Genomic DNA, 26,630 nt, shown 5'->3' with positions numbered 1-26,630 from the left:
GTTCTTCAACATGACTTCAACCAACTGGGTCTAAAGACTGACCCAGTTTTGGAGTTTAATCCCTTCTGCACTGAAAGAAGAAAGCTCATTCCTCAGCCTTTCCACAGGAATTTCAATGTCTCTGCTAGCATGATATTAGCATAACATAAAGACCACACAGGAACGCCTCCTCCGTGTCCCACTGAGAAATAGTTTTTCTTCACTTCACTTTACAACAAACTCCTACCTACACAGGCAGCGCACAAAGAGAAAGCAAAATCTTTCTGTTCTAGCTGGGGTGGAAAAACTAAAGTTGAGATTTACAAAGTAGGCTTGGCCATATATATCATTACCCCTGCAAGCTCAGTGAATGCTCAGCTTTCATAAAGCTGTATTCATATTATCCCTTAGAGATGGGAAACAAATTTTCTCAGCTCTGTTTGCCACACACTTTAGGTGAACTCAAAGTTGTATGGCTTCTCTAAGGCACATAAGCAGTTCAGTTGGCAGAGATCTTGACAATTGGCTAAAGCTTTGCACAGTGCTAATGTGGCTTCCATTTGCCAGTAAAATACAATGGAAGCAAGCTTCAGGTTTTACTGCATGCCCAAAGAGCGCTAAGATGGTGGTGCATGGAGCTAATGCAGGTTCTTTCCAGGGCTTTATTTCCAGCACACAGCACAGGCAGTAACTAGAAGATGCTTCTTAGTTTCCCCTAGCAGATGGAAGGAAAAATGGGAGATGAGCTTAGTACGGCAGTAGTTGGGTTTCCTTAATTTTAACTTAGTAAGAACAGCTCAGCTATTACCCTTTGTTAGAATTAACTGCAACTCTAGTGCATGACAAAATGTCACTCTAAATTTTATCAGCAGGGACAGTATATTTACATGTATTTTTCTTCCCTACAGTAATAGCAATAAATTATCATTTTTACAGCAATAGATAGGTAGTTGCTGGTTACAAAATCTGGTGGAATTTAGAGCAATCCAGCTAACTTATGTCCTGCTTAATGTCCTCTTCCCTCTAGCAGAGGTGTGTCAAACCCAGTAAATGTTGACTTTACAGCCTGTTTCAACTTTCCAACTGGTCCCACCCTGTTCTTAAGGAACCAGAGCCCCTTTAGTCCCAACTGATCAAACTGGCTGCCATAAACAGAGAAAAGGTACATTTTACTTACGTATCTAAATTAATTTTAAGTATTTAACTTATTTTTCTAAGACTCAATAGAAGGATTCTGGTAACAAAAATACCTTATCCACTTTATCCTGCTGTACATCATAGTCCAAAACCACCACTGTCTTTCTTTATGTACCTGGCTTCTGCTATGTTTTAAAAGCATTACAAAAGGTATTTATATTCAGCACCATTACATCTGTAACACCACTATGCATTAGTAACAAGAAACCCATAAAACAGGCTTAATTTTATTGATGGAGGAACTTACGTTCACCGTTGTCGGCCTTTGGATACTAGAGGAGGCACTAGTATTGCTCAGCTAACTTCTGCTAATGAGTCACCAAGGGTCAGAAGGGAAGAATACCCTAATGCTATTATACCAGGTCCAAGCCCACTCTATCTGTACACTTCAAAGGGAACCCTACAGTGTCTCAAAAGAAGCTCAGCTCCTTATCATTCAAATAGAAAGGAATCCTTTAGCAATTCATCCACCTATTAAGGCAATCTTCTCCCCCTCAGCCTTTTCTACAGTGTAACAGGACTGTAAGTCATTTGAGTATTAGGGTTACGTTACAGAGCAATAACCTAATTTGATTCGAAAAACAAAACAATTGCAAAGTGGCCTCACCATACTCTGCTTGCTTCCTGATGGGCAAACATACCTCTTTTTGCAAAGCATCATCAGGTTGTGCAAGAAGTTGAACAGCTGCTTCACTTTCAAGTGTCTTCCCAGGGAACGGTGTAATCTCTGGGACAGATGATAGCGACAGCCTCTCCACAGAGTGTTCAGTGACAGAGTTCAGTTCAGAGCTGTTTTTATTCAGAAGGCTTTCCACCATCCCAGCCTCCCCTTTCTTTTCAGCAAAGTCTTCCTGGTTATCTCCATCATCACCCATGGAAGAGTTGAAGCCATTTTCACCTGCCACCATCAGGCCCCAATCAGCATAATCCGTGCTCTCCTTCTGCTGATGTTTGATGCTCAACTGAAAGGGGTCCTGTTCCAACTCTTTATAATCGTCAATGTATTCAGGTATCTCCTCAAGGCTGGGATCTTTGCCAAGCAGAGACAGCTCCTTCAGGCTACTCACTTCCTCAGATGGCTGATTCTGAAGTCCCACAGAGTGGACCATGCTTGGGATCACTTGCCCAAATCCTAGCAGTGAGGCTGGCCTCTGAGAAGGTCTCAGCACAAAAGTAAGATAGGACTTTACAGTTTCAATTTTTTTAGGTTCACAATTCTCTTTGTGTTGGCAGTTCACGATGTAACAGCGTCGTTCAAACATCCAGGACAAGTCACAACCAGAGAGGTCACAACATGCTGCGATGCAGTCGGACACTGACATAGCATGAGGAACTCGCATAATTTTAGTGGTTTCTAAGTTGGGAGATATTACTGCATCCGAGTACGTGGCTCCTTCTCTGCACTGCTCACAACTGGAACCTGAAACAACACCGCCAACATAAGGCACAACACTACAACCAAGACATAATATAGTTTACTGTAACTAAAAATAGCTTATCACAGGAGACAAGATAAAGACAGGTGGTACCCTGCTTAAATAAGCCCATTTCCTTTCACTAACATCACCACTGATTTTTTTTCAGCATGTCCCTTTGCAGTAGTATTTGTACTTTGGAGGACTTTTCAGTGTAGGATCTTGATACGTTTTACAAAGTGCCTCTTACTCCCTCTTACTAGAAATACATAGTGATGGAATTAAGTTGCCAATACTTAAAAACAAGAACAGGGAACACAAAAAAAAATAGAAATCATGGGGTACTTGCATTATCCTCTTAGCATAGTGAGCAAAGCATGTTTTAAAACAAAACCCAAAGAAGATCCTGTAACATGCCATTGTTTCATTTGAGGGACAAGGCAGCAAAAATCTACATAGGGGAAACATTTGCCATTTCACTTGAACTTCAGGAACAGTCCCTCATACCAACATAACTCTTGGGCTTAATATAAATGCTGGATCAAATTCTCAATTTTTTGCTGCTTTACCCACTAGTTCACATGAAATCCCAAGAGCATCTTTCCTTCCTTTGCAGTGAAGTTGTAATCTTTTAGTATGACATCAGAATTATTTTCATAGCACATCACAGGCTGAGCGTGAAATGTTCAAATCAAGCATGAGTCAACATACTGTATACCTCAGCCAATTTTTAACATCTTTTCTATGTGTTTTTTTCCTGGTTATAACTACTCTTCAGAATTCCTCTCTCCAAAATGCAACTCGAAAAATCTGATCATGCTTCAAAAAACAGTTGAGTAAAACCAGGACATTCTTCTTAACATAGTTTTCAACTAGACTTGCTAACTCAACCAATGAAAACAAGATGTCACCAATGTGGAGCTAACGCAATAATGGAAGACAAAGTTGACTCTGCCTGCTTTGCACATCATTAACAGTTGAGTTCTGACAGCAGAAAACTCATTATTCATAAAAGTATATGGCAGGAGGAAAAAAAAAAGGCAGCTTGACTAATGGGTTCCAGCCCAAATCTGTTGAGCTAATAGGCAGGAAAAATGAGATCAATGAGTAGGAACAGCCCAGCAATAGGGGTTAGGTCTGACCATGACCTAGGGCCTTGGAGATGCAGAGATTTTCCTATGCATGCAGTGTGTCCAACCACTACACTCCAGTTCCCACATCTTCTGGGTTGACCTGCAGTACACTCCTTCACAATACACGATCTGAATATAGCTACTAAAATACCTGTGGGGCATCATACTGCCTGGGATGAATGTATGGCTTGCAAAGTAGGTTAAGTTCAATGCAAAAAACCCAAAACAAACAAACAAAAAAATTGCACCACACACTGAGCAATAGAGAGGACAATGCCTTATGACAGTTTCGCAGAACTGGCTATTTGGGGTGAGGAGAAACACGAAACAAAAACAAATTTTAAAAAAGATCAATGACTTGCAAAGAGGTATAGCTGAATAGGAAGCGGACAAAAAGGATAAACAGCTTCAAGTACCATTTTTCTGACTCCAGCTACTCCTTCACAGAGAACTCGGATGCTGTTTATTCTTCCAATTTACACTTTCAGTGAAAAAACTATCCAGGGGAACATGAATTTAAAACAACCTATCCTGTTGTAACACAGCTCAGACATGAAGTATCTTTATCTGCATCCAGGAGATGCTCAGGATTCGTGCATTTTTTTCTTTCACATTGCATATAAATATTCCCTCTATGTTTCCTTTCACCTCCAAGAACATAAGACCCTGGCAGAGATTGAATTGTCATCACAAGTCTTTCCTTTAAGTTGCCACACAACTTAAGACAGGGGAATCATCAGAGCTCTGGGTTAAAATGAAGCATAGGAGTCAGGCCATTCTGTCCTTTTTCAACCCGTATCAATTTAGTTAATCCTGTAAATCAGCAGGGAGATGAAAAACAGGCCTTTAATAGGATAAAACAGAAACAAGACAGGCTGTGAATGTGCAATATTAGGCAGTAACAACTCATTATAATTAAGACTTTAAGAACAGTACTATTAAGGTAGGTCAAAAAACTCCTTTGAGGGCTGTTTTCACATATTCCCTTCTTTATCTCATCCCTGAAGGGGAAGTGACCAACCTGTTAAAAGACATTTGAAAGTTTCATTATTTATTTCTTCAGAAAAGAACGACCAACAATTCTTGTCTTAGAGACATACTTCCACAACTGGAATAATTCAAAGCTCTAACCTGAGGCTAGACTTCAAATCCTCACTCAGTCTGATATCAAACAAAGCTTCAAATCTCACTTCGCCACTTTCAGTTTGATACATCAGGTATTAAACTGCAGAGTCAGACTCCCACGAAATTGATGGTGTTTCAGTAGCCATAGAGAGAAACAAATCCAGCACATTCCTAAAATAATGCATAACTTTGAACCTAAATCTCCCAAGCAAGGATCATAGCTACCCCCTTTTTGAAATGTCAGAAGGCCTTGCTTTCATCCCAATAAGGAATGGAAAAAAACATTAAGCTTCAGAATTTCTGTACAATGGGAAAATGATTTCCCTGCCAATTCCAAATTAAATCTAACAGTATAATACAAATATCAAAGTAATCCAAAGTTTCATCTCTTGCTTCGGCTAGTTACACCTGAATTAAATTCTATCAGTAGGTGGGCAAGAATGGATGAATTTAGCAGGCTATTTCAGCCTGACACTAGGTGTGTTCATTTTGTCTTCAGATGGAAAATATGTAAAATCTACTTAGTATGAACTTAATCTGACCTCTAATCTGATCTCTAATTTCATATTCCTCTTCACTCTGTCCAATCTCCAGTCTGCAATGGGCTCAGGTAAGAGACAGTGAGGTCTCTTATTTACAGAAAATTTACTGGAAGCATGTCACATGAAAGCTCACATAATAACATTTGTGTCTGCTGTCTAAGGTCATAGCACCGCTGTCTTCCTTTCGTTAACTGAACTCAAATTAAAGCACTGTACCATGTTATGTCTATAATAAGACAACACTGACATATCCAGAGACCTAGCCAGGCAAGCTGGTTACCCTAAAAAAAAATCCCATACCTCCCACCAAAACCCTAATAAACATTCACACCATGGAACATAGCTTCATTTTAAAGAGATTCCTTCCTTTAGCGAGGAAACACCCACACCCTCCTTTGAGACGCATACTACCACTCTTTTACATCTTGGTGCATGAGTCCACTGATGTCAAGAGCCCAGTAGGAACACAGCTGTTCCTCCGTCATTGCTGGCTGGAGACCTTTCCTCAACTGGACATGGAGACTAACTACAAAACCTAACAGATGCTTTTCCCCCTCTCCAGCAGGCTCATACAACCATGGGTACCTGAACGACTTGGAGGCTAATATTCTTTAGTCACTAAGCAGCAAATTGTGACAGTGTACTAACACCAGGTTCATTATGACTAATTACCCCAGTCTGAAACCCTGCAAAGACAGAAATACGCACTTGTGGGCTGCTCTATTTGTTTTCCCTAGCAGCAAAGAGTACAAAAAGAAGCAGAAAGAAGGGGCAAGAGGGAACGTGCAATAGAGGAGAAGAGCTCAGATTCAGACCTTGCACCAAGAAAAGTCTTATTTGGCCAGAATCACCTCCCACTACCTTCTTGCTGGCAGCACAGCACTGAGAGCTCAGGTGGCACACTATTCTCACAGCGTGAAAGTCTCTGAACTATGTGAGTGAGCATGGAAGGTCCTATAGCAGTTTCCTACAGGAAGAGTAGACTGTCTCTGCCTTCCTGACATCTGCTCCCTCCACTCTCTTTAAGCAGCAAATTAGTTCCATTCTATTTTTAGAGTTAATGATTTTTTTTTAACCTATCCAAGTAACTTTTACCTCATTTTGGTGAATTTTGAGAGATGTATCAGTGAGAAGCAAGTTTTGTTTTTCCTACTACCATAATAACACATTGAAACAATTTTGATAAGGTTCCAGAAGCAAAATAAAAATAACATTTTTAATTGCAGTCACCTAAGAGGAGAACTTGCACTCTGATTTTCAAGCTAGAGCCAGCTTCCACAGCACAGTTATAAACCCCTAAAAAGCACACTTTGTATCCTGGAAACCAGAAATGCCATATTACTGAGAACTTCCAACATCTGAAATGTCACTGCATCAGTTCCTCTAGCAACAGCTAACATCTCCGTACACCATGAATGCATTTTCATTCTTTTTCAACCGGCTGTTTTTAGGTTATTTGGTGTTTCCCCCCCCTTTCCCTGACATCTCACATGTCTTTAAACAGGGATACATCCAGGATAACAAAGTGCTCTTTTGGGCCTCAGTAAGGATGCTGACTGCAGATTAAGCACTGCAAAGGGAGTAGGAGGAGAACAAATAGACAAAAAAAAGGCTCAGTTACTTAAAAGCAAATCCTCAACACAAAGCTAAAGCAAATAGTATTCTATTTACATCTACAATGAGACGAAAAGCTTTTTTGGCTATTATGGCAGCCTTCATGACATTTACCATTCACTTCTTGTGTCTAGGATCTGTCAAAGCTCCCTAATTAGTTCAGTGGGCCTGATGGTCCTCTCAAATATTGTTTTCATTCTGTGAAATGTTATCCCTGTTAGCCACTGATAAATCAACTAAGTACTATTTAAAGAAGAAAAACAAAAACCCAACAAAACCCAAAAACCCCACACATAAAGAACACTTCTCCCTCCCCCTCATTTTTATTTTTTTTTTTAACCAGGCTGTGGATGTGGTCACAATCCAAAAATGCCCAAACCGCAGACCAGATCCCCATTTTTCACTTAATTTACACATGAGCATCTAAGCACACTGAATCAACAGACTGAATGAATGACACTGGATATTTGCAGTTGGAGACTAGAAGGGTAGATGCATGGGTGCGGCCACTACATCCCTCCATGAGGAAACATCAGACCACTTCCAACAGAGATATGGACAATGTGAACTAACCTGGCATACTGCATAACTCACTAGCATCTCAGAGATCATAATCAGGCATTACACCATCTTGTCTCTCTGGAAAGACCTGTGTGAACCATAACACATTACTAGAACATCTAACCATGACAGTATAAGTAACAAAGAACGCACTGCAACCCCAGGCTAGTTGTTCCACTGTCATTTCAAGGCCTACCTACATCTTAAAGTGTCCTTTGACACTCCTGGCCTGTGTTTCATGCGTTAGATAGGTGGGAAGAAAAGGGCATTCATCTTATTCTTCAAAGTCCAAGACCAGCAGTAGCGAAATGTGCTAAAAATTGATGGCTTGTAATGTATTTAGAAACATCCCATGCTAGAGTACAGAAAAGGCTACCGCTAATGTCTAGCAAAGACTCTGGGCAGTCATATAATCAATGGCTGGGCTGCACGGAGTTAAAAAAAGGAGACAGACTGCACAACACCTGCGATGACCATTACCTGCCAATCCATCTTCGCATTTTTGTTAGACTGGCTAATCTCAGCACAAAGCACCACAATATGAACACAGTATGAGAAAACTGAGAGTCAGCCATGAGAATGCTATTATATCTGCAGAAATGCATTTCAATAGCAGTATTTGCAAGGTCTGCCAGATTAGAATATGCCTGCTCAAGATGAGAGCTAGACTGAATTGATTCCAAGGTGTTGCATTCACAGTTGCAAAGTAAACTGTTGTTTCTGTGGTGGAAAGCAATGTATTCTATCTCTTATAGGGGGAAAAAATGAATGGTTTTGGATGCATTAGCATAGAAATTATTGATTTTTATTAATGGCCATAATAATTTAAATCTATTTCATATAAACTGATTTCATCAATGAATGGATATAAGCCAGTGAAATGAGACTGGCATTATAAGGAATGCCTATGTGGAGAAATCAAGAACTGCATGCACAAACTAATGTTTGTGCCTCTCAGGAGGCTTGAGCTGAATTTGGCAATAGGTATTAGTGTGCACCATGTATGCCATCTACCATGCCTCTGTCACTCAGCATTTTTTGCAATTGCATGATTGACTTCCCAAACCTGGAAGTACCCAGTGACAGTGACTTGCTAGGCACCTGGCAGCCAGCCAAGGTCAACCCACCACATTCATGCAAATCAGTCAAACACTATTAGCCAAAAGCCACCATGCACAAAATTTAAAAAAAAAAAAAAAAAAAAGTCATCTAAACAGGAGAGAGTATCCCACCTCAATTTCTTCTGACAAATCAGAGCATATTCTTCAATACCCTACCAAAGACAGTAATAACAAGCCCATTTCTCTATTCTCTCAATGATGCAATGCCAGCCTTCTCATTATCTTAAGTTAAAACAAGTCGTAAGAAAACTTTTTTTTCTTATAAAAAAAAAGATAAAAAAAATTAAGAAAACTCAATTCACCTTAAAGCCTGCACAAAAAAAAAAAAAAGTCCTTTTGACTTAACAAACGTGAGCATCCACTGACGTATTTCAGCAAACATATCCTGGAAATCAGCAAGTACCTTCCAGTTTAGTTACAGTTAATATTAACTGGATGGAAAACACTGCAAATTATTGAGATGGAAATAAGTAAGTACTAAAATTTATACTAAAATAATATGTGATACTAGAACATATTAGGCCCTAAGCACTGTGTACTGGCACCTGAGATACAGGGAGAGGCTTGGAATACAGCCAACAGTCTAATGCTCTTGTTCTCAGATAGCGTAGCAAAATTGCAACTAAAGAATGAACACAAGACTTTCTATATGCACATGGAGGATATTATAGCCTGCTAACAATTAATAGCATTACCAAAAGCATAAAACTGTGACATTCTCTACAGTCAAAAATTCAGTATTTACTGCACATTACTGCCTTCTATTGAAGTCACTCTGGGTTTTTTTCTAAAGATACTGGCATGGACCCTACAGCAGGTACTCAATATCTCATAGGAGAGTATTTTATTTATTTACAAAAGGCATACTTATCGTTTACTACAGCACCAAAAACCTCAGTTCTCCTCAAAAAGCTTGGCACTATGAGATCCTCAGGGTGATCTTGAGGACTACTTCAAGCCAATTACGAGCACAGCTGTAGTTAATGCCTATTCCCCTTCATCCAGCATTTCCAAATTCAGTAGTCAATTTAAGCCTTTGCACATTAGCAAGACTCTCCCTTATGAAACAGCCAATCCTGTTTATATTACAGGAGATGAAAGCCAGATAACTGAGTATTATGTTCTCAATTCCTGCTAATACAGATACTGCCAGTATCTCCACAGACAGAATTCAAATGCTGTCTTTTAAGGAAATAAACCCCATGTTCGCATATATTGTTCTGTAGTTGCCATGTCAAAACTGCCTGCACCAGATTAAGTCTCACTATGACATAGGGGCAGTATTAAGAATTACTATCATTCTTCATCTGTCTGATTATGGAAATAATTTACCTATCTTTGTGGCTGAAGCAGAAACTTACAGGACCTTCCTGTGGTCTTTGAAAGGAAATACATGCCTGTAAGAGCAAATGATGAGGCGAGAGATGTAAACAAAAAAAAAAAAAGTATTTATGCTTCTCATAAATCAACCATCCTATGATACTTCAGAAGAAAAAAGGTAGCTTGGAACACAAGCAATACATCATTCTTAAATTGCTGCCCTGCAAGAGAAAGAAAACTCTTTGAACTCTGCTACTACCCCCTCTTGCCCCGTGCTTCTCCCCTGAAACAGCCCTGTTGAAACTGGCTCCAAACAGCTACTCGCAACTGCTTTCCTCCACTGCAATCAACTACCAGTTATGAAGCTGTACCTTACAAGCACTTTTTGCACTAAGGAGTCACAAGATTTCCCAGCTCTTGCCACATTCATATTTCATTCACACCTGCACACACATTCCAGGAGCATTTCCTTGACTCATTCTGTGTGACCCAGACACACAAGAAGTAAACTCCTACCTGTTATTGCCCATAGTAACAGGCAGAAACCACCAAGTCCAAATGCCATGCTGCACCAGGAAGGCAGTGACGACGGCTTTTTCAACCAGCTGCGTGGAAATTATAGGTCTTAACGTCGGTTTCCTCTAATATTGTTTACCTTGCTGTGGCCATGAAGCACTGCAAGAGATAGCGCAGGAAAAAATAGGTCAGATGTGAGCAGTAATTAGAATGTCACAGTAAAAGCCAATGGACAGGTTAAATGCAGGCTTTATTATTACTTCCTGACTTCTGGATGGATGACACGGTAGGTCAGGCAAGCTGAAGAGCTTTGGGCCAACGAAGATACAGAACAAATTACCTACCTGGAAATTGCGTTCTCTGGAAATGCAGAGGTGTCCCAGAAAGATTTGCATGCTTGGACTCCTATACCTCAAAACTCAAAAATATTCGGTTATCCAGACCGTGGTTTTGCTCTGAGTTTAAACAGAAACTAGCAGGTACCCTTATCTGAGGAATCACAGACAGTATCGTCCGTGCTAAAATCCATGCAGTGTTAAGTCATCTCTTGAGGCAGCCCTCAAGCTATTCTCTCCCAGCTATCAAGGTAATGCAAGCAGACACTTCTCCACAATTTTTAGGGAGACGTTCCTTTCCAGGACACTAAATTCTCCAAATAAGGCAGCTTAAGCAACAAATAGGTCTACTAAGGAATGAATAGCTCAAAGCAACATTACCCATGCAAGGGAAAAAAGTTAGTTTAGGCAAGCTCCCAACTCCAGCCACATAATGGATCCTAAGCAGATGCTTAACCAAAAAACGCTTCTGTAAACAAAAATACAGGCAGTGCTTTTTTTGGAGAACAGCCGTTCTTAAAGCAGAGTATCCTAATCAATTCCCTTTGACGTTCATTATGTGACTTGGTAAAGGTAGTGATTTTCATATTTCAGCTGCCTATATCTACATAAGATAGAAATGCTGCTAACTGGCTGCTCTTGGCAGGTTTCTTTACCACACATAACTTTATATTATGAAACACCATCTTGCTTTCTTCCTTTGCAAAAGTAAGAAGGAAGTTACTTAGACATGCTACTCTTGCTAAGGCCGACTGAACTAGCACAAAAACCCTAGCAGCTCAGCAGCTGGACTTCTGCTGTCTGAGAAGGATCTTTTATAGATGGCATGTCTATAAAGCACGGAAGTAACTGGACCTTGGTCTGTGGTCTGCAACTTGGGCTTTTGTGACTGACCAATAAACCCCTACAATGGAAGGAGGCTCACAGGCAAGGATGGGCAAGGGCAATGTGCCCAGGGACCTCAGGGAATAAGGTAGGGTGTGACTGACCACAGCTTTCACAAAGCAAGTCATGTATTTATCTCAACACAAAGGGGATCAGAGGCTGGCCTTTGTATTAGGTGATAGGTTCATTAAACACCCATCAACAGCTGAGTGGATCAACTGATGGTGTAAATGTTTCTCCCATTTAGTTCATTAGAGTGGTGAATGTCTCCCTGAGCTAGCCAGACCAGCATGGGGGAAGTGATTACGTGGCTCTGCCCAATACAGAGTATAAAAACCCAACAACTAATGAAAGAATTTTGAAGAGAGCAACGGGCTTGAGCTGGCTTCAACCCACACACTCCTTCCCAGTGACAGAGGATGCCCAGTGTTGTGACATGTTTTGCCAAGTGTAACATACATTTGTATTGTGATTTCAGAATATTTTGTACTGCTCCGCTAAATCAGAAATCCCGTGTCACATCGAGTATCTCCAAATAAGTAAATCTCATATTAAACATTATACCATACGCACATGGAATATCTAAAGGAACATGGTCAGAGAGTAATGGACCCCGGCAGCTTCTCAACTCTGCTCAAGACGTAAGCAAAACAACCACAAAACATCACTAAAAGCAAGGGGAAATCAAAGAAAATCATTAGATTTAAAAACGAGTCCCAAGTACAAAATGATAAGGCTTTGGGCAAGCTCCCTGCAAAACCAGGAAAGGCTATTATTAACTTTCCAAAAGCCTGACACTTGGTTTAAAAATATAACTTGACTTGTTGATGTTGGATAGAACAAAGGTCACAAAAAAGTCCCCTTCCTAAGGCAGCTGCAAAGCGGCCAGAACACTGAAGAGTAAGCTGTTCTCCCAATTTATTCATATGCTGCACCATTAGAAAAATAATCCCTGATCGCAAAAAGTAACTGTCACCAAAAAAACCCCAAACACACTGCACAACACCATTACACTGTTTCTAGTACAACACTATTTTGATATCTGCAGTCAGATGTTCTCTCAGGAAGGAATTCCTGACACAACACACATAGCTGTGCTCCTCTGTAGTGAATAGGACTAATTTAGTAAGGCTTTACCTTACAAAAAGCAACAGGCTGTCTGGATGCTTTCAGGTACTATATCTATGATACAAACTCTTCAGCAACAGGGCCACTTTTCACTGTCTTGCAGTCCCCAACTGCTCTTCTGTCCTTCCATCAGCTATAAAGTTAATCTGGTTTTGTAACAGACAGAGACCAAAAGTTCTTATTTTTTTAAGCCAAGTCATTCAAAATGTCCCGTTTGGAATGCAGCTGCTGAGCCCCGGGCAGTGCCAGGGTACAGTATCATCAGCAATTGATCAGAAATGAGCACTTCGGCATAGGAAGAGTATTTAAGTCAGTCCAGAAGGTCCCACAACTTGGAGCACTGTTTTTTTCATCTCACTGAAAAGGCGATGCAAATGAAATTGTTTCATTTTGCACTGAAATGAACTATGCAGACTCCCACAATTAATCCACAGAATGGTTGAGGTTGGAATGGACTTCTGGAGGTCACCTTGTCTACCCCTCCTGCTCAAGCAAGTTCAACCTGGAACAGGCTGCCGTGGACCATGTCCAGACAGATGTAAATATCTCCAAGGATGGAGACTCCTCAACTTCCCTAGGCAACCTGTGCCAATACTTGCTCACCCTCACAGTGAGAAAGTGTTTCTTGATGTTCAAAGGGAACCTCCTGTATTTCAGTTTGTGCCTGGTGCCTGCTGACCTGTCACTGGGCACCACCTGGCTTAATCTTCTTTACACCCTGCCTCCAGGTATTTGTACATACTGGAGTTGCCTCCAAGCCTTCTCTAGGCTGAACAGCCCCAGCTCTCTCAGCCTTTCCTCATAGGAGAGATGGCCCAGTCCCTTAATCACCTCCAATGGACTCTCTTCCGTAGCTCCGTATTTGTTCTGTACTGGAAAGCCCAGAACTGGACACAGTACCCAAGGTGTGCCTCACCAAGGTTGAGTAGAGGAAAAGCATCCCCTCCACTTTCCTTTAGGAGCAATGCTCCTCCTAATGCAGCCCAGGATACCATTAGCCTTCTCTGCCTCAGGGCCACAGTGCTGTCTCATGGTCAACTTGGTGTCCACCAGGACCCCTATGCCCTTTTCTGCCAATATGCTTTACAGCTGGGTGGTCCCCATGGAGTTGTTCTCCCCATGGGCACTTCCACTTGCTGTCAGTCCATTTCTCCAGCCTGTCGCGGTCCCTCTACATGGCAGCATGACCCTCTGGCCTACCCACCACTCCTTCCAGTTTTGTGTCATCAGCAAACTTGCTGAGAGTACACTCTGCCCTATCGTCAGGGGAGGTTTCGATTGGATATTAGGAAACATTTTTTCACTGAAAGGGTTATTAAACATTGGAATAGGCTGCCCAGGGAGGCGGTGGATTCACCATCCCTGGAGGTGTTTAAAAAAAGGGTAGATGGGGCACTTAGGGACATGGTTTAGAAGTGGCTTTTGTCAGGGTAGGTTAAAGGTTGGACTCGATGATCTTAAAGGTCCCTTCCAACCTCAGCAATTCTATGATTCTATCGTCCAGATCATTAATAAAGATGTTAAACAGGACTGGATCCAGTACTGACCCTTGGGGTATACCTCTAGTTACTGTCCTCCAACTAGACTACGTGCCACTGACCATCACATTCAGGCACAGCCATTCAGACAGTTTTCAATCCACCTCACTGTCTGCTTATCCAGCCCACACTTCAACAGCTTCTCTGGAAGGATGTTCCGGGAGACACTGTCAAAAGCCTTACTGAAGTCAAGGTAGGCAATACCCACTGTTCTCCCCTGTCCCCAAGACAGACTTCTATAATGAAATAACTAAGAGGTTGGTCAAGCATGACTTTCCCTTGGTGAATCTACTCTGGCTCTCAGCTATGCAGGCAGTGACCTCCAGTTGAAAACAGATGATTTCTTAAGCCCTTCCAGCTGAACCCACTAGCATACTAGGTTCAGCCCATGCTGATTACTTGCACATTTATTCTAATGCACTACTCAAGTGATTGTTTTTATTTAGTGTTTTATTTCAGAACAATCAAACTAAAACAGAGAGCCATACAGACCATACAATTTTTATAAACTTCACCTTTCAACAGATTTTTGAATGTTTCTGTTGCTTTTGAGAATGAGAACAGAGGAACATAGATAGAATGGTCAACCTAATAAATACTTCCTACTATTAACATGTCTACCCCAAATACCTTTAGCTGACTGAGGGGGAGTTAAGATATTATTATGGTAAGACCGTAATTTCACACACAGCATTTCTCCTGTTTCTATAGAAATCTGCCTTGGTTTGGAAAAGTTGTCAGCCACCAAAAATTGTGATTTGCAGAACAGCTTATTACTGAAACTCAAGGTTTCTGAGATATTGTGCGTTTGCTGTAACCTTCACTCATTCCCAGAAGCAGTCAAATGGACCAGACGCCTAAGAGAGACTTTCAGTCCTTTAGCCTAAGGAAAAACACATCAGACTTGGTATCAGAACATCACGAGGTCAAAATTAACCCCGATTAGAAGGCAGAAAAATAATTTTGTTTATTTTATAGCCTTTTTACTCTGGAAGGCCAACTTTACTATCTCACTGCTACTAAAAGGAGACAAGTAGCAGCTTCTATATCCTACAGAAGAGTTGACTGAGGCATCCACATGACTACTTCTAGCAACACTAAAAAAACAAACACAGAGAGACCGTGAAAGATCTGCTGTAGATTTTTGCCACATTACTTGTCCAAAGTTCAGAAACACAGGTACTTGTAGCAAATGGTTGTGGGGTTTTTTTTTTGGTTTTGTTTTAATTTATAGTACAAAAATATGAGTTACCAAAGCTACAAAATGCCAGACTTTGGACTGCATGCACAATCTTCATTGAATCCTTACAGGACACATCAAGTGAGGATACAGTGAATGCACAAAAACAGCACTGTGTCCTCCCGTGCTTCTTTGTGGCTACACATCTATTGATGTTTAATTTCCACAAAATAAAAGAGCTTGTGGTCACTGCAAAACTAGCTTGTATTTCCTGATAGTAGGATCAAGCTCAGACACAAAGCACATGCAGAATTCAGTGCATAGCTTCTGATCCACAGATAAGAACATAACTATGACAAATGGCATGCTTTCTTAAACAGTTAAGACAGTAAATGTTGCTGCAGTCTATGCATGCAATGCTCCTCATCTTCCCCATGATACTGTACTGTTCCCACAAATGCAAGCTGCATCACACAAACACAAGAGACATTAAAATTTAAGAAGGCAGCCAGCCATGAGATTTCAGCAATTAAAAATAACAGGCCACAAGATTAATTTTCTAGCTGAATCTCTATCCTTCACTGACATCACAAAGTCTGTTATTTTTCTAACAATATGAGCAGACAGCACTGCTGGTAATGACTTTGGAATTTCTTGGCTCTTAACAATTCAAGTCTGACTTGCACTCTTAGGTAGATGATGGATGGCAGCCTTGAGGAGCGTACAGGCAGGTATGGTAGAAATATATATATATTATATTGTCTTACTCTGAAAGCCATGTTTTTCTGTTCCAGCTGGCAACTTTTGGCGGTGCTCTAGCCAACAGGAGAAGGGGGAATTCTGAACTGATCCCTCAACACAAGCATGTTGACTTTACAATCTCTTAAACACGATGTGGTTGCTGATCAGGACCACAACATCTTTTGGGAGATAACACACAAAGTACAACAGCTTTCTAAGGAAAAGGAATTGCCTGTATTGTCCCCCCCTACTCCACTCCAGATTTCACTCTGCATTTTAGTTCACCTGGACTTTAATGGACTCAAGTAATTTTCTCCCTTAGAGAGAGAAAGGGGTCAGCCAAGCAGAACTACATTGCCACCTCCTACACATAATTAGGCCAGGGCTATAACAGTAAGAACATGTACAGACTGAATTACCTGTACCTGGGAATACATTCAAATGCTAGAGCAGCAGACAGCAAATACAGCATTAAAGCAGTATGCTGGTGCCCTACGAAAGGACGTGCAGCACTAGGAGTTCTAACATTAACAGGTATTGTATGAACACACATGATCAAAACAGCCACAGGTCAGGCTTCTAAATAAAGGTGATAACTTTCAAGCCCTTCCACAGATGTGGAAGATATCATGGATATATGATCTGGATGAGGGGACTGAGTGCACCCTCAGTAAGTTTGCAGATGACACCAAACTAGGTGGGAGCGTTGATCTGCTTGAGGGTAGGTTGGCTCTACAGAGGGACCTGGACAGGCTGGATCGATGGGCCAAGGCCAACTGTATGAGGTTTAATAAGGCCAAGTGCCGGGTCCTGCATTTCAGTCACAACAACCCCAAGCAACGCTACAGGCTGGGGGAAGAGTGTCTGGAAAGCTGACCAGCAGAAAAGGTCCTGGGCGTGCTGGTGGATGGCCAGCTTAACATGAGCCAGCAGTGTGCCCAGGTGGCCAAGACGGCCAACAGCATTCTGGCTTGTATCAGGAATAATGTGGCCAGCAGGAGCAGGGAAGTGGTCATGCCTCTGTACTCGGCACTGGTGAGGCCTCACCTCGAGTGCTGTGTTCAGTTCTGGGCCCCGCTGTACAAGAGGGACATTGAAGTGCTGGAGCAGGTCCAGAGGAGAGCTACCAGGCTGGTGAGGGGTCTGGAGACCAGGTCATATAAGGAGAGGCTGAGGGAGCTGGGCATGTTTAGCTTGGAGAAGAGGAGGCTGAGGGGAGACCTCATTGCCCTCTACAACTACCTGAAAGGAGGTTGTAGAGAGGTGGGTGTTGGCCTCTTCTCCCAGGTGAATAATGACAGGACCAGAGGAAATGGTATGAAGTTGCGGCAGGGGAGGTTTAGATTAATATTACGAAGAATGACTTTACTGAAAGAGTGGTCAGGCACTGGAACAGCCTGCCCAGGGAGGTGGTTGAGTCATCATCCCTAGAGGTATTTAAGAAACGTCTAGATTTGGCACTGCAGGGCATGCTCTAGTGACAGAGATTGTAGGGGTTTTTTTTTGTGTGTGTATGGTTGAACTCGATGATCCCAAAGGTCCTTTCCAACCATGAAGATTCTAGGATTCTATGGAGTCACCAATGCCTGTGATCTGTGCAAAGTCACCTTCCTCTCTCACACAACTTTCTAACGATAGGTACCTATACTTGAAAACAAAACCACAAGTACTGATGGAAAGTTATTTCGGCTACAGGATATAGCTATAATTGCTAACATCTCTGCTTTATTCAGAGGGGCTCCCACAGGTCTTGTTGAAGGCTGGCATTAGATTGGCATTACATCCAAACTCTAAATCAATTTCCTCGGCAAAGTTCAGGGCACAAAGAGCAAGTTAATGATGCTAAAACAACAAACCGAATTGCTAAGAATACCCTGCCATGTTACACTGGATGGACTACATGCTGCACTAGCTCCACTGGCACCTACAGCTCTGTCAACTGCTAAGTGACACCAACTGAACAAATTAAAACAAAACAGCAGTGCTTCATGGAAAGAGTAATTTTATTCTATGAGATTTAAGTAGCCTTTATTACAACTGCTGTGGAGAGAGCAAACAACAGTGGAAATCCTAAAGGTGAGACACTCAGCAGGGGTATATGGTGTCGAGAATTATTACAGGGAAGAAAAAAAAAATATTGAAAACACACCAACGAGTGGTGGAACTGCTCTGCTGAGAAATTAAAACACTATTATTAGTGTCAGGATTTACCACATATTATGGCATACAATAATAAGCAGGAAAAGGTCAGAATAATTCAGGATTGTTACTATTACATTTGCAGATCCTAAGGGAACCGGCAGATGAAGTTGCTAAGCCGCTTTCCATTATATTTGAAAAGCTGTGGCAGTCTGGGGAAGTTCCCAGTGACTGGAAAAGGGGAAACGTAACCCCCATTTTCAAAAAGGGAAAAAAGGAAGACTCGGGGAACTACAGGCCAGTCAGTCTCACCTCTGTGTCCAGCAAGATCATGGAGCAGATTTTCCTGGAAACTATGCTAAGGCACATGGAAACGGAGGAGATGATTGTTGACAGCCAACATGGCTTCACTAAGGGTAAATCGTGCCTGACAAATGTGGTAGTCTTCTACAATGGCATTATAGTGTTGGTGGACAAGGGAAGAGCAACTGACATCATCTACCCAGACTTGTGCAAGGCATTTGACACTGTCCCACACAACATCCTTGACTCTAAATTGGAGAGACACAGATTTGACAGATGGACGACTTGGTGGATACGGAATTGGCTAGATAGCCACACTCAAAGAGTTGCGGTCAATGGCTTGATGTCCAAGTGGAGACCAGTGACAAGTGGCATTCCTCAGGGGTTGGTACTGGTGCTACTTAACATCTTTGTCGGTGACATGGACAGTGGGATTGAGTGCACCCTCAGCAAGTTTGCCAATGACACCAAGCTGTGTGGAGGGGTCAACATGCTGGAGGGAAGGGATGCCATCCAGAGGAACCTGGACAGGTTTGAGAAGTGAGCCCATGCAAATCTCATGAAGTTCAACAAGGTCAAGTGCAAGGTCCTGCACTTGGGTCAGGGCAATCCCAAGCACAAATACAGGCTGGGTGGAGAATGGATTGAGAACAGCCCTGAGAAGGACTTGGGGATGTTGGCTGATGAGAAGCTCAACAGGACCCGGCAATGTGCACTAGCAGCCCAGAAAGCCAACTGCATCCTGGGCTGCACCAAAAGAAGTGTGGCCAGCAGGTCAAGGGAGATGATTCTCCCCCTCTGCTCTGTTGACCCCACCTGGAATACTGCCTCCAGCTTTGGGGCCCTCAACACAAGAAGGACATGGACCTGTTGGACCAGGTCCAGAGGAGGTCCACGAAGAGGATCAGAGGGATGGAACACATCTCCTGTGAAGACAGGCTGAGAGAGTTGGGGCTGTTCAGCCTGGAGAAGAGAAGGCTCCAGGAAGACCTTATAGCAGCCTTCCAGTCTCCGAAGGGGGTCTACAAGAAAGCTGGAGAGGGACTTTTTACAAAGGCATGTAGTGATAGGACAAGGGGTAATGGCTTCAAACTGAAGGAGGGCAGGTTTAGGTTAGGTATCAGGAAGAAATTTTTCACTATGAGGGTGGTGAGGCACTGGAACTGGTTGCCCAGGGAAGCTGTCAATGCCCCATCCCTGGAAGCGTTCAAGGCCAGGCCGGATGGGGCTTTGAGCAACTTGATCTAGTAGGAGGTGTCCCTGGCCATGGCAGGGGGGTTGGAACTAGATGATTTTTAAGGCCCCTTCCTACCTAAACCATTCCATGAATCTATGATCTGTATAGCCCTGAGGTCAGCCAGACCAGCAGGGGAGGGGGCACCCACTAATCAAAAACTAAGCTCATTAAGAGCTAGTAGTGCAGAGTTGAGATTGTTAAACATCTGAGAGCCCTGTACTCCCCACAGACAGGCCAGGGAAATAGAAGTATCTCCCCTCAGAAGAGAGGCAAACTATTGGACACTTACTCTAAAACAACATACTCTGGTTTCCATATGTTTTCCCTTTTCACAAGAACACTGCCTCACTTATCAATTCTCTCTGCAGTGAAAATTAAGTGAGACCTGGAAAGGGAGAACTTGAAGGAACAAGATGTTGTCTTGCCCCTTCCAGGGCCCAGGGGCAAGACAAACCATCCTTACATCCCCCTTTGGATTTTTATCTAATCTGTTGTAAGCCTCTCATGAAGGGTATTTCTCTACCTAACAGGAAAACAGACCACCAAAGAAAACCATTCAATGGGTGTACAGAATATTATTTTTGATCTTTGGATAGAAAAAAAAAAGATTTAGCAGACTGCCTGGAAGAAGGAGACATAGACACACAGAAAAGGTGGTACGAATATTTTTCAAGCTTAAAGTTGTTACTGTCCATCAGTTGACTGAAGGCAGGTGTGACAAAGTTGTGTGGTCTCCATCCACTCCCTAGTTCAAGCATCATTATGACAGAAAGCAATAACTACAGCAAGTCGCACTGCACAGTGAGCTCCAACCAGATACTGAGACATCCTTTTGCAGCAGAGGCATAATTTGCAGGTGAGGGCTGATGCTTCTGGAGAAACTTAAGCAAATCATAAGGAGAGTTAAATGGAAGATACTCACATAGATAGTTTAAGCTGGACCACATAAGTGCACAGAACATAAGAATTTATTTATTTTGCACTTGTTCGAGGTCAAAAATGACTATACCAAAACTACAATAAAAGCTTTGCTATTAGCCCTGGGTTAAGAATATTTTTTTCCGCTTATGACTATAAGCCCTCAAAAATAAAAAGGAACTATTAATTGATTCAAATCATCCTTGTTGTTCTTTGGATTCTGACAATTTTTTTCCTTAAGTGCCATTCCCTGTACTACAGTAATTCTTGAAAAAGTCTAAACCTTCAGTAGAAAAAAGAAACAAAAAAAATCTCTTTCTCATTGCTGCAGAGAAAGAAAGCCCTAAAATTTGAAACCACAAGATTCACAGTCTTTCACAGAGATTCACAGTCTTTCACAGGTTGTAAAGACTAAATACTGTTTTTTTTTGTTTTTTTTTTTTTTTTTTTTTTTTAAGAAAAACTTCATGGGACAAAGTCATGACTCTGTTTAAGTCAGTGTCAGGATTTTGGAGATCTCATTTTATGATAGGTGAACCCTTGAAATTGTTAATACTGCTATTTAATATGTACTTACTATATATACTGCTAATACTTAAAAAAAGATCAACTCTTGTAACTTGATCTCTGCCTAAGCATCAAAGCTACTATTTGCAGACCCAGAGGACCCAAGTTTGTAAATATACTAAGCAGGAACCCTGGACACGGACCTCGGAAGTGCTGAATGCAGAGATGTTCACAGTTCAAATGAAACTGCAGACACTTGCTATCTCCAAAGCGTAGAGGTTAGCTGCCACATGGAACATGAGGTTGTCTTGAAACAACAAAAGTTTACCACTTCAGCCAAAGCAGTATCAGCTACAGAAAGGGCAGCATAAGCTTTGATGTTATTTATTGTCCAGTACTAATTGAACTGCTGCAATTTAATAACCTACTATATTTTACTTCAACATTATAGTACTCACAATGCAAATATTGTGGAGGAAGACAATGCAAAACTACTACATTACAATTTAAGTTTTACTGCAAGATTTCTAAGGAACCCACTTCACTTAAAATGGAAAGCAAACTTTCTGTTTATGGCCTTCAGGTGATTGATATTACCTTAATTAATTAACAATACACCATACAGTAGAAGAAAGAACAGTCTGACACTTGAAGTCAAACAGATGTCCCAGGATTTTAGGTAATATTTTTGTATTAAAAGACTATGGTGTTATAAAGCCAGACACAGAAGTTACGTAAGTGCATCTGATTTATGATAGCCTTGAAGGGCCGTTCACAGATTGACTGGCAGATACTGGCTCAAGCAATGTTAAGTATTAACGTCAACAAAGCCAACTGACCATTTTTGAGATCAGAGTACCAAACATCCAGCCACTGCCTGAGATACAGTCACATGTGCTGCACGAAGAAATCTTGCATGAGGTGGCACAGGTACAACAGTGGATAGCCAGAAAAGCCCAAATCTTGCAAGTGAAGTACATAAAGACTCTCTCCATTTGTGTCTTGCTATTTTATCACCTTCAAGAAAAGGCTCCTAATGCAGTTGGATGCTATACATCCATTTGTAGATTTGAAGTCTTGTGTGCTGCTGTAAAAGCAGAGAAAAGAGTAAATTTTCTAGGCTAAGAAAAGGGAGGAGGGGAAGTCTTTTCACCCACATGACCATGCCAAGCTTTATGTCCATTGTTGGTCTGGTCTCCTGCAGAAAAAAAGCTTACCCAACTGCTGTGTAAATAGATCCCTTTTTTACTTACAGTACCCCTGCCCAGGGAAGTGGTGCAATCGTCATCCCTGGAGGTATTTAAAAGACGGGCAGACGTAGTGCTTAGCAATATGGTTTAGTGATGGTTTTTGTCAGTGTTAGGTTGATGGATGGACTCGATGATCTGAAAGGTCCCTTCCAACCTAGACAATTCTATGATTCTGTAACTGATTTCACGCAGAGAAGCACTGATTACCAGCTGTAAAAAAACAGCTAAGTCACAGAAGGCAAAACTGCAATTTGGACTTCTACAGGCCCACCGCAAAAAACATGTCATCCAATGTCCATAATTGAAAATGGTAGCTCACGTGTCACATGGTCAGTGCAGCCTGTGGAAAGAGGGTACTTCATGGAAAAAAAAATAAATTAATATAGAGACACATGCAAAGACAATGGAAAAATCCTTGTTTGATCTCCAGACACAAATTCACAGAAATCTTCATAAACTCGGCTGTTCAGAAAACTACTTGCTTTTTATAAACAAATAAGCATATGTGTGCACACACAGTCCCCTAAGATGCAAACCTCTGGAGCCCCACCTCAGATAACTGGGAACATTTTATTTCTTCAAAATCTATCTATATTTAGCCAGTGGAACTCCTTGTAACACGCTGAAGAGTTAATAACTGTACAGAGGGCAGATTTATCAAGGAAAACGCATTGGGACAGGAAAAAAGACCACTAAACTGCCTCTTCATCAAGGTTAACTAGCTGAAAACTGGCATCAGGCTAACTGCATTCATATCACCTCCAACTGGATTTGACTGGATTCCTTATTTGCTCAGTACAAAGTCACATCATCCTGAAAAATACTCAACAGTCATATCCTGGTACCATTCAGAAGGAGATTAGGTACTTAAATGGAAAAGCAACTATATCTGCAGCTGAATTAGATTATAAATTTGTGCAGAAAGACACTTTGTGACAGAAATTGAAAGCTAACTGCCTGACAGTAGGAAGGATTTCTCCCTGTGGGTACGATATCCATTACAGTGGTTCTGTGCTTCCTCTACAGCATTAAAATTGGAGACTGCTGGATATACAGCACTTGATCACAACTCCACCTTTAATCGCCAATTTCCTACTAAGGATATATATACATTTAGGACCACTATCAAAACTAGCAAACGTAAAGCATCACCACATGCCTTCTTAAAGGAAAGATCTATAAGCCACATCCATACAACCAATATGTGAAGAAGCCCATAGCAAGCCTCCTTCACGCAATAACACTGAAGGTTCAGCTAGAAAGGTTCTGAGGGGTTCCACCTGAAACAGATACCGCGTCTGCGCATGTGTGGGGAGAGAGGGACTCAGCCGTTTTTACGGCATTCCAGATGGACTTTTCACTAGCAGATTCAGAAACCTGTCCATGGAAACTCACCCATCTCCACACCACTGAAATAAGCAGCCTGCTCAGACAGCATCCAAAACCAACACAGTGAGAGGTCAGCAGTATGCAAAGCTGAACTAAACTACAGCATCTCCAGGTCACCAAAACTTCTTCGCTCCATGCAGCGGCTCATTAGAACTGACAGAACAGCAGCTCACTGATAGGCAACTAGTGAAGATGTAACATTCATATTTGCATGTGTTTTCTGTGGAACATGAAGTTTTCAGAAGGTAGCAGAAGTGCACCTCCAGCCCTCCATGACAGTACTAAAGGAAAAGGTGTGGAAAGACTAAACTGGGCAAGCATTCCCAGAGCACAGCCTCCTCTGCAGACCATGACCATAACTCCAATTAGCTTCAATAATGTAAAATCCAGGCTATTTTGCATTTTGCATTGCCTTGTGCTTAAGGGAAAAGCATGAGCCCATGAAGCTTGCACACAAATACCCTCTTCCTCTCGCAATTTGATGTGTAACATGCTGAGTCGCTCAAACCCCATCATCCAAGTTACCAAAATGAGTATGGGCAGTATCACCTATCAACTTTGTACTATGCCAGGTTTTTAACAATTCAGATTTGGCTCAAGACAATGCCTAATTGTGAAATATCAACTGCAACAATTGGCCTTGCCTAACACAAGGAGCAGATAATTAAACAAACGTCTATTAGAGTTGCGTGGCTGAGGATCAGTCACCTACTACAAGATATTGTAAAGGCAAAGGCAGATACAAAACCTACTCCAAAGAGTTTAAAAGCCAGTATATCCTATATCAACTCCACTATCTCCTTATGCAGTTAGTATAGGAACGTGAGATTGCTCCTGCAGCACAAACAGATAGTGAGGAACAGAGGGCAAAACAGTTTGTGCTTCATTTTGTTCCCTCAATTATCTGACTATTCATAGGTTATGCATGATAGACTCCTGAAGGAGGTCCGGCGAACGATGGAACTGTCTTCTGGTTTTGTATAGCAATCGCAATGTAGATAGTGCCCAAAACTGCAGTAACATGGAAATCACACATAGTATTTTCTTCTATTTAAGCTTTGCTCTTCTGCTTAGAATGCAATCTGACAAAGCATCTCACATACTACACAGTAGCATCATGCTCACCGGTCACACACAAATACATGTTCAGGCTGTAACAAACACACACGCTGACAGAAGACTGGAAAGCCACTTGGCAAGAGTAATCATTGTTTGGATATGTAAATATCTATGTATATATACACACACACAGAGAGCACAACGTAAAGCTATGACTTCTGAGCTCGGATCAGATACACGCACATTTAAGAAACACCCCATCAAAGGTGTCTGATCCATCATACGCAAGAGCATATTTTTATACCTGCACAGAAATAAACCCATCTACAAATTAAATACCAGAACATACACACGCTGCCCCAGGGCAGTCCACCGATGCTTCTCCCCACGCACCGGCCTCGCAGGCTGCAGACACGCACATTTTGCCACACACGGACGTGGGAGGGAGACACAACTCCCCGAAGGCCGGACCATGGCTACCGCTCACGTCCCGTTAAGCATCTCATCTCGACGCCCACAGCCGTGCCACCCCGCTCCTTCCCCCGGAGCCTGCGGGGCGGCCCCGGGATGCGCTTCCCCGCGGACCCCAGCCCCTCGCCGGGGAGTTACTCCCTGACGCCCCCCCCACCGCGCCCAAGGAGGGGTGCTGGGCACCGCCGACTCCCTTTTCCACCCCCTTCCCCACCAGCACCTGCAGCCGCGCCCGGGCCGCGGAGGCCAGCCTACCTGGCGGCGGCGGCGGGCAGCAGCCGGCGGAGACCCCACAGCCCCCTTCCTCCCGCGGCTGGTGGGGGCCAGGAGCCGGCGCGGTGCTGAGGGGGGGCCGGGGACGCTCGGCGGGGCCGGGCCGGGCGGCGGGGTGCCGCCCGCCTCCTCGCCGCTGCTGACTCAGGAGCAGGCGCCGTCCCCTCCGCACACCTCCCAGGGGCGGCCGCCGTGTTCCGCGCAGGATCGCGCTGCCTAGAGACCCCCCTCCCCTCCCCTCCCCTCCCCTCCCCTCCCCAACACGCACCGCCCCAGCCCTAAGGCCGCCAAGCCCGCCGCAGCAGAAGGAAGCCGCACCTGCGGGCAGCGGCAGCGACCCTGGGGGAGGATAGGGGTGGGAAGCGGCTCACCCCCAGGCGGGGACGCGGGGCTCGTCCGACTCCATCCCCAGAGGGAGCGCGGGGGCTTCCTGCCAGCAGCCAGGCCGGGAGGCGCCGCACCTCCATCTTGAGGAGGGGGCGCGAGAGAGAGGCCGGGCGCCGGGGGCAGCAAATGGCGCCGCCCCCCGGCGGGGCTGCGAGTTCGAAATGGCGCTCCCGGCCTTAGCGCCTCTGGGGCCAGTGCCAATCCGTATCCGTTTGCTCTCCGTCCCCCTCTGCAGCGGGGTCGGGCTGCAGTAGAGCCGTGTTCCCCCCTCTCCCGCTGGATTACCCCGAGGGAGGTTTTACCTTTCTAGAGGCCGGACCTCGGTGCTGCTGCTGCTGCTGGAGATAAAGCAGCAGGAGGCTCCCGG

At 43.1% G+C, this 26,630-nt stretch overlaps 1 protein-coding gene across 4 annotated transcripts in view; it reads right to left on the bottom strand.

Moving 5' to 3' along the window:
• KIAA0319 (KIAA0319 ortholog) overlaps positions 1 to 26,361 on the bottom strand; it is a 57,821-nt gene extending 31,460 nt beyond the window's left edge. For 2 of the 4 annotated variants that reach the window (XM_074575784.1, XM_074575786.1), the window contains exons 1-3: positions 25,859 to 26,079; positions 10,524 to 10,682; positions 1,818 to 2,596 (exon numbers count right to left, since the gene is read on the bottom strand). In XM_074575784.1, coding sequence (XP_074431885.1) covers positions 1,818 to 2,596; positions 10,524 to 10,572 — 828 coding nt within the window. In that variant the 5' untranslated portion in view covers positions 10,573 to 10,682; positions 25,859 to 26,079. Of the gene's footprint in view, positions 1 to 1,817; positions 2,597 to 10,523; positions 10,683 to 25,858; positions 26,080 to 26,247 lie in introns of those variants that run through there. The other 2 variants (XM_074575785.1, XM_074575787.1) reach the window with 2 other exon arrangements.
• Between the last annotated feature and the right edge of the window lie 269 nt (positions 26,362 to 26,630).

The sequence above is a fragment of the Larus michahellis genome, chromosome 2 (genome assembly GCF_964199755.1).
Source record: "Larus michahellis chromosome 2, bLarMic1.1, whole genome shotgun sequence".
NCBI lineage: Eukaryota > Metazoa > Chordata > Aves > Charadriiformes > Laridae > Larus > Larus michahellis.
This window is presented reverse-complemented; position numbering and strand designations above follow the sequence as displayed.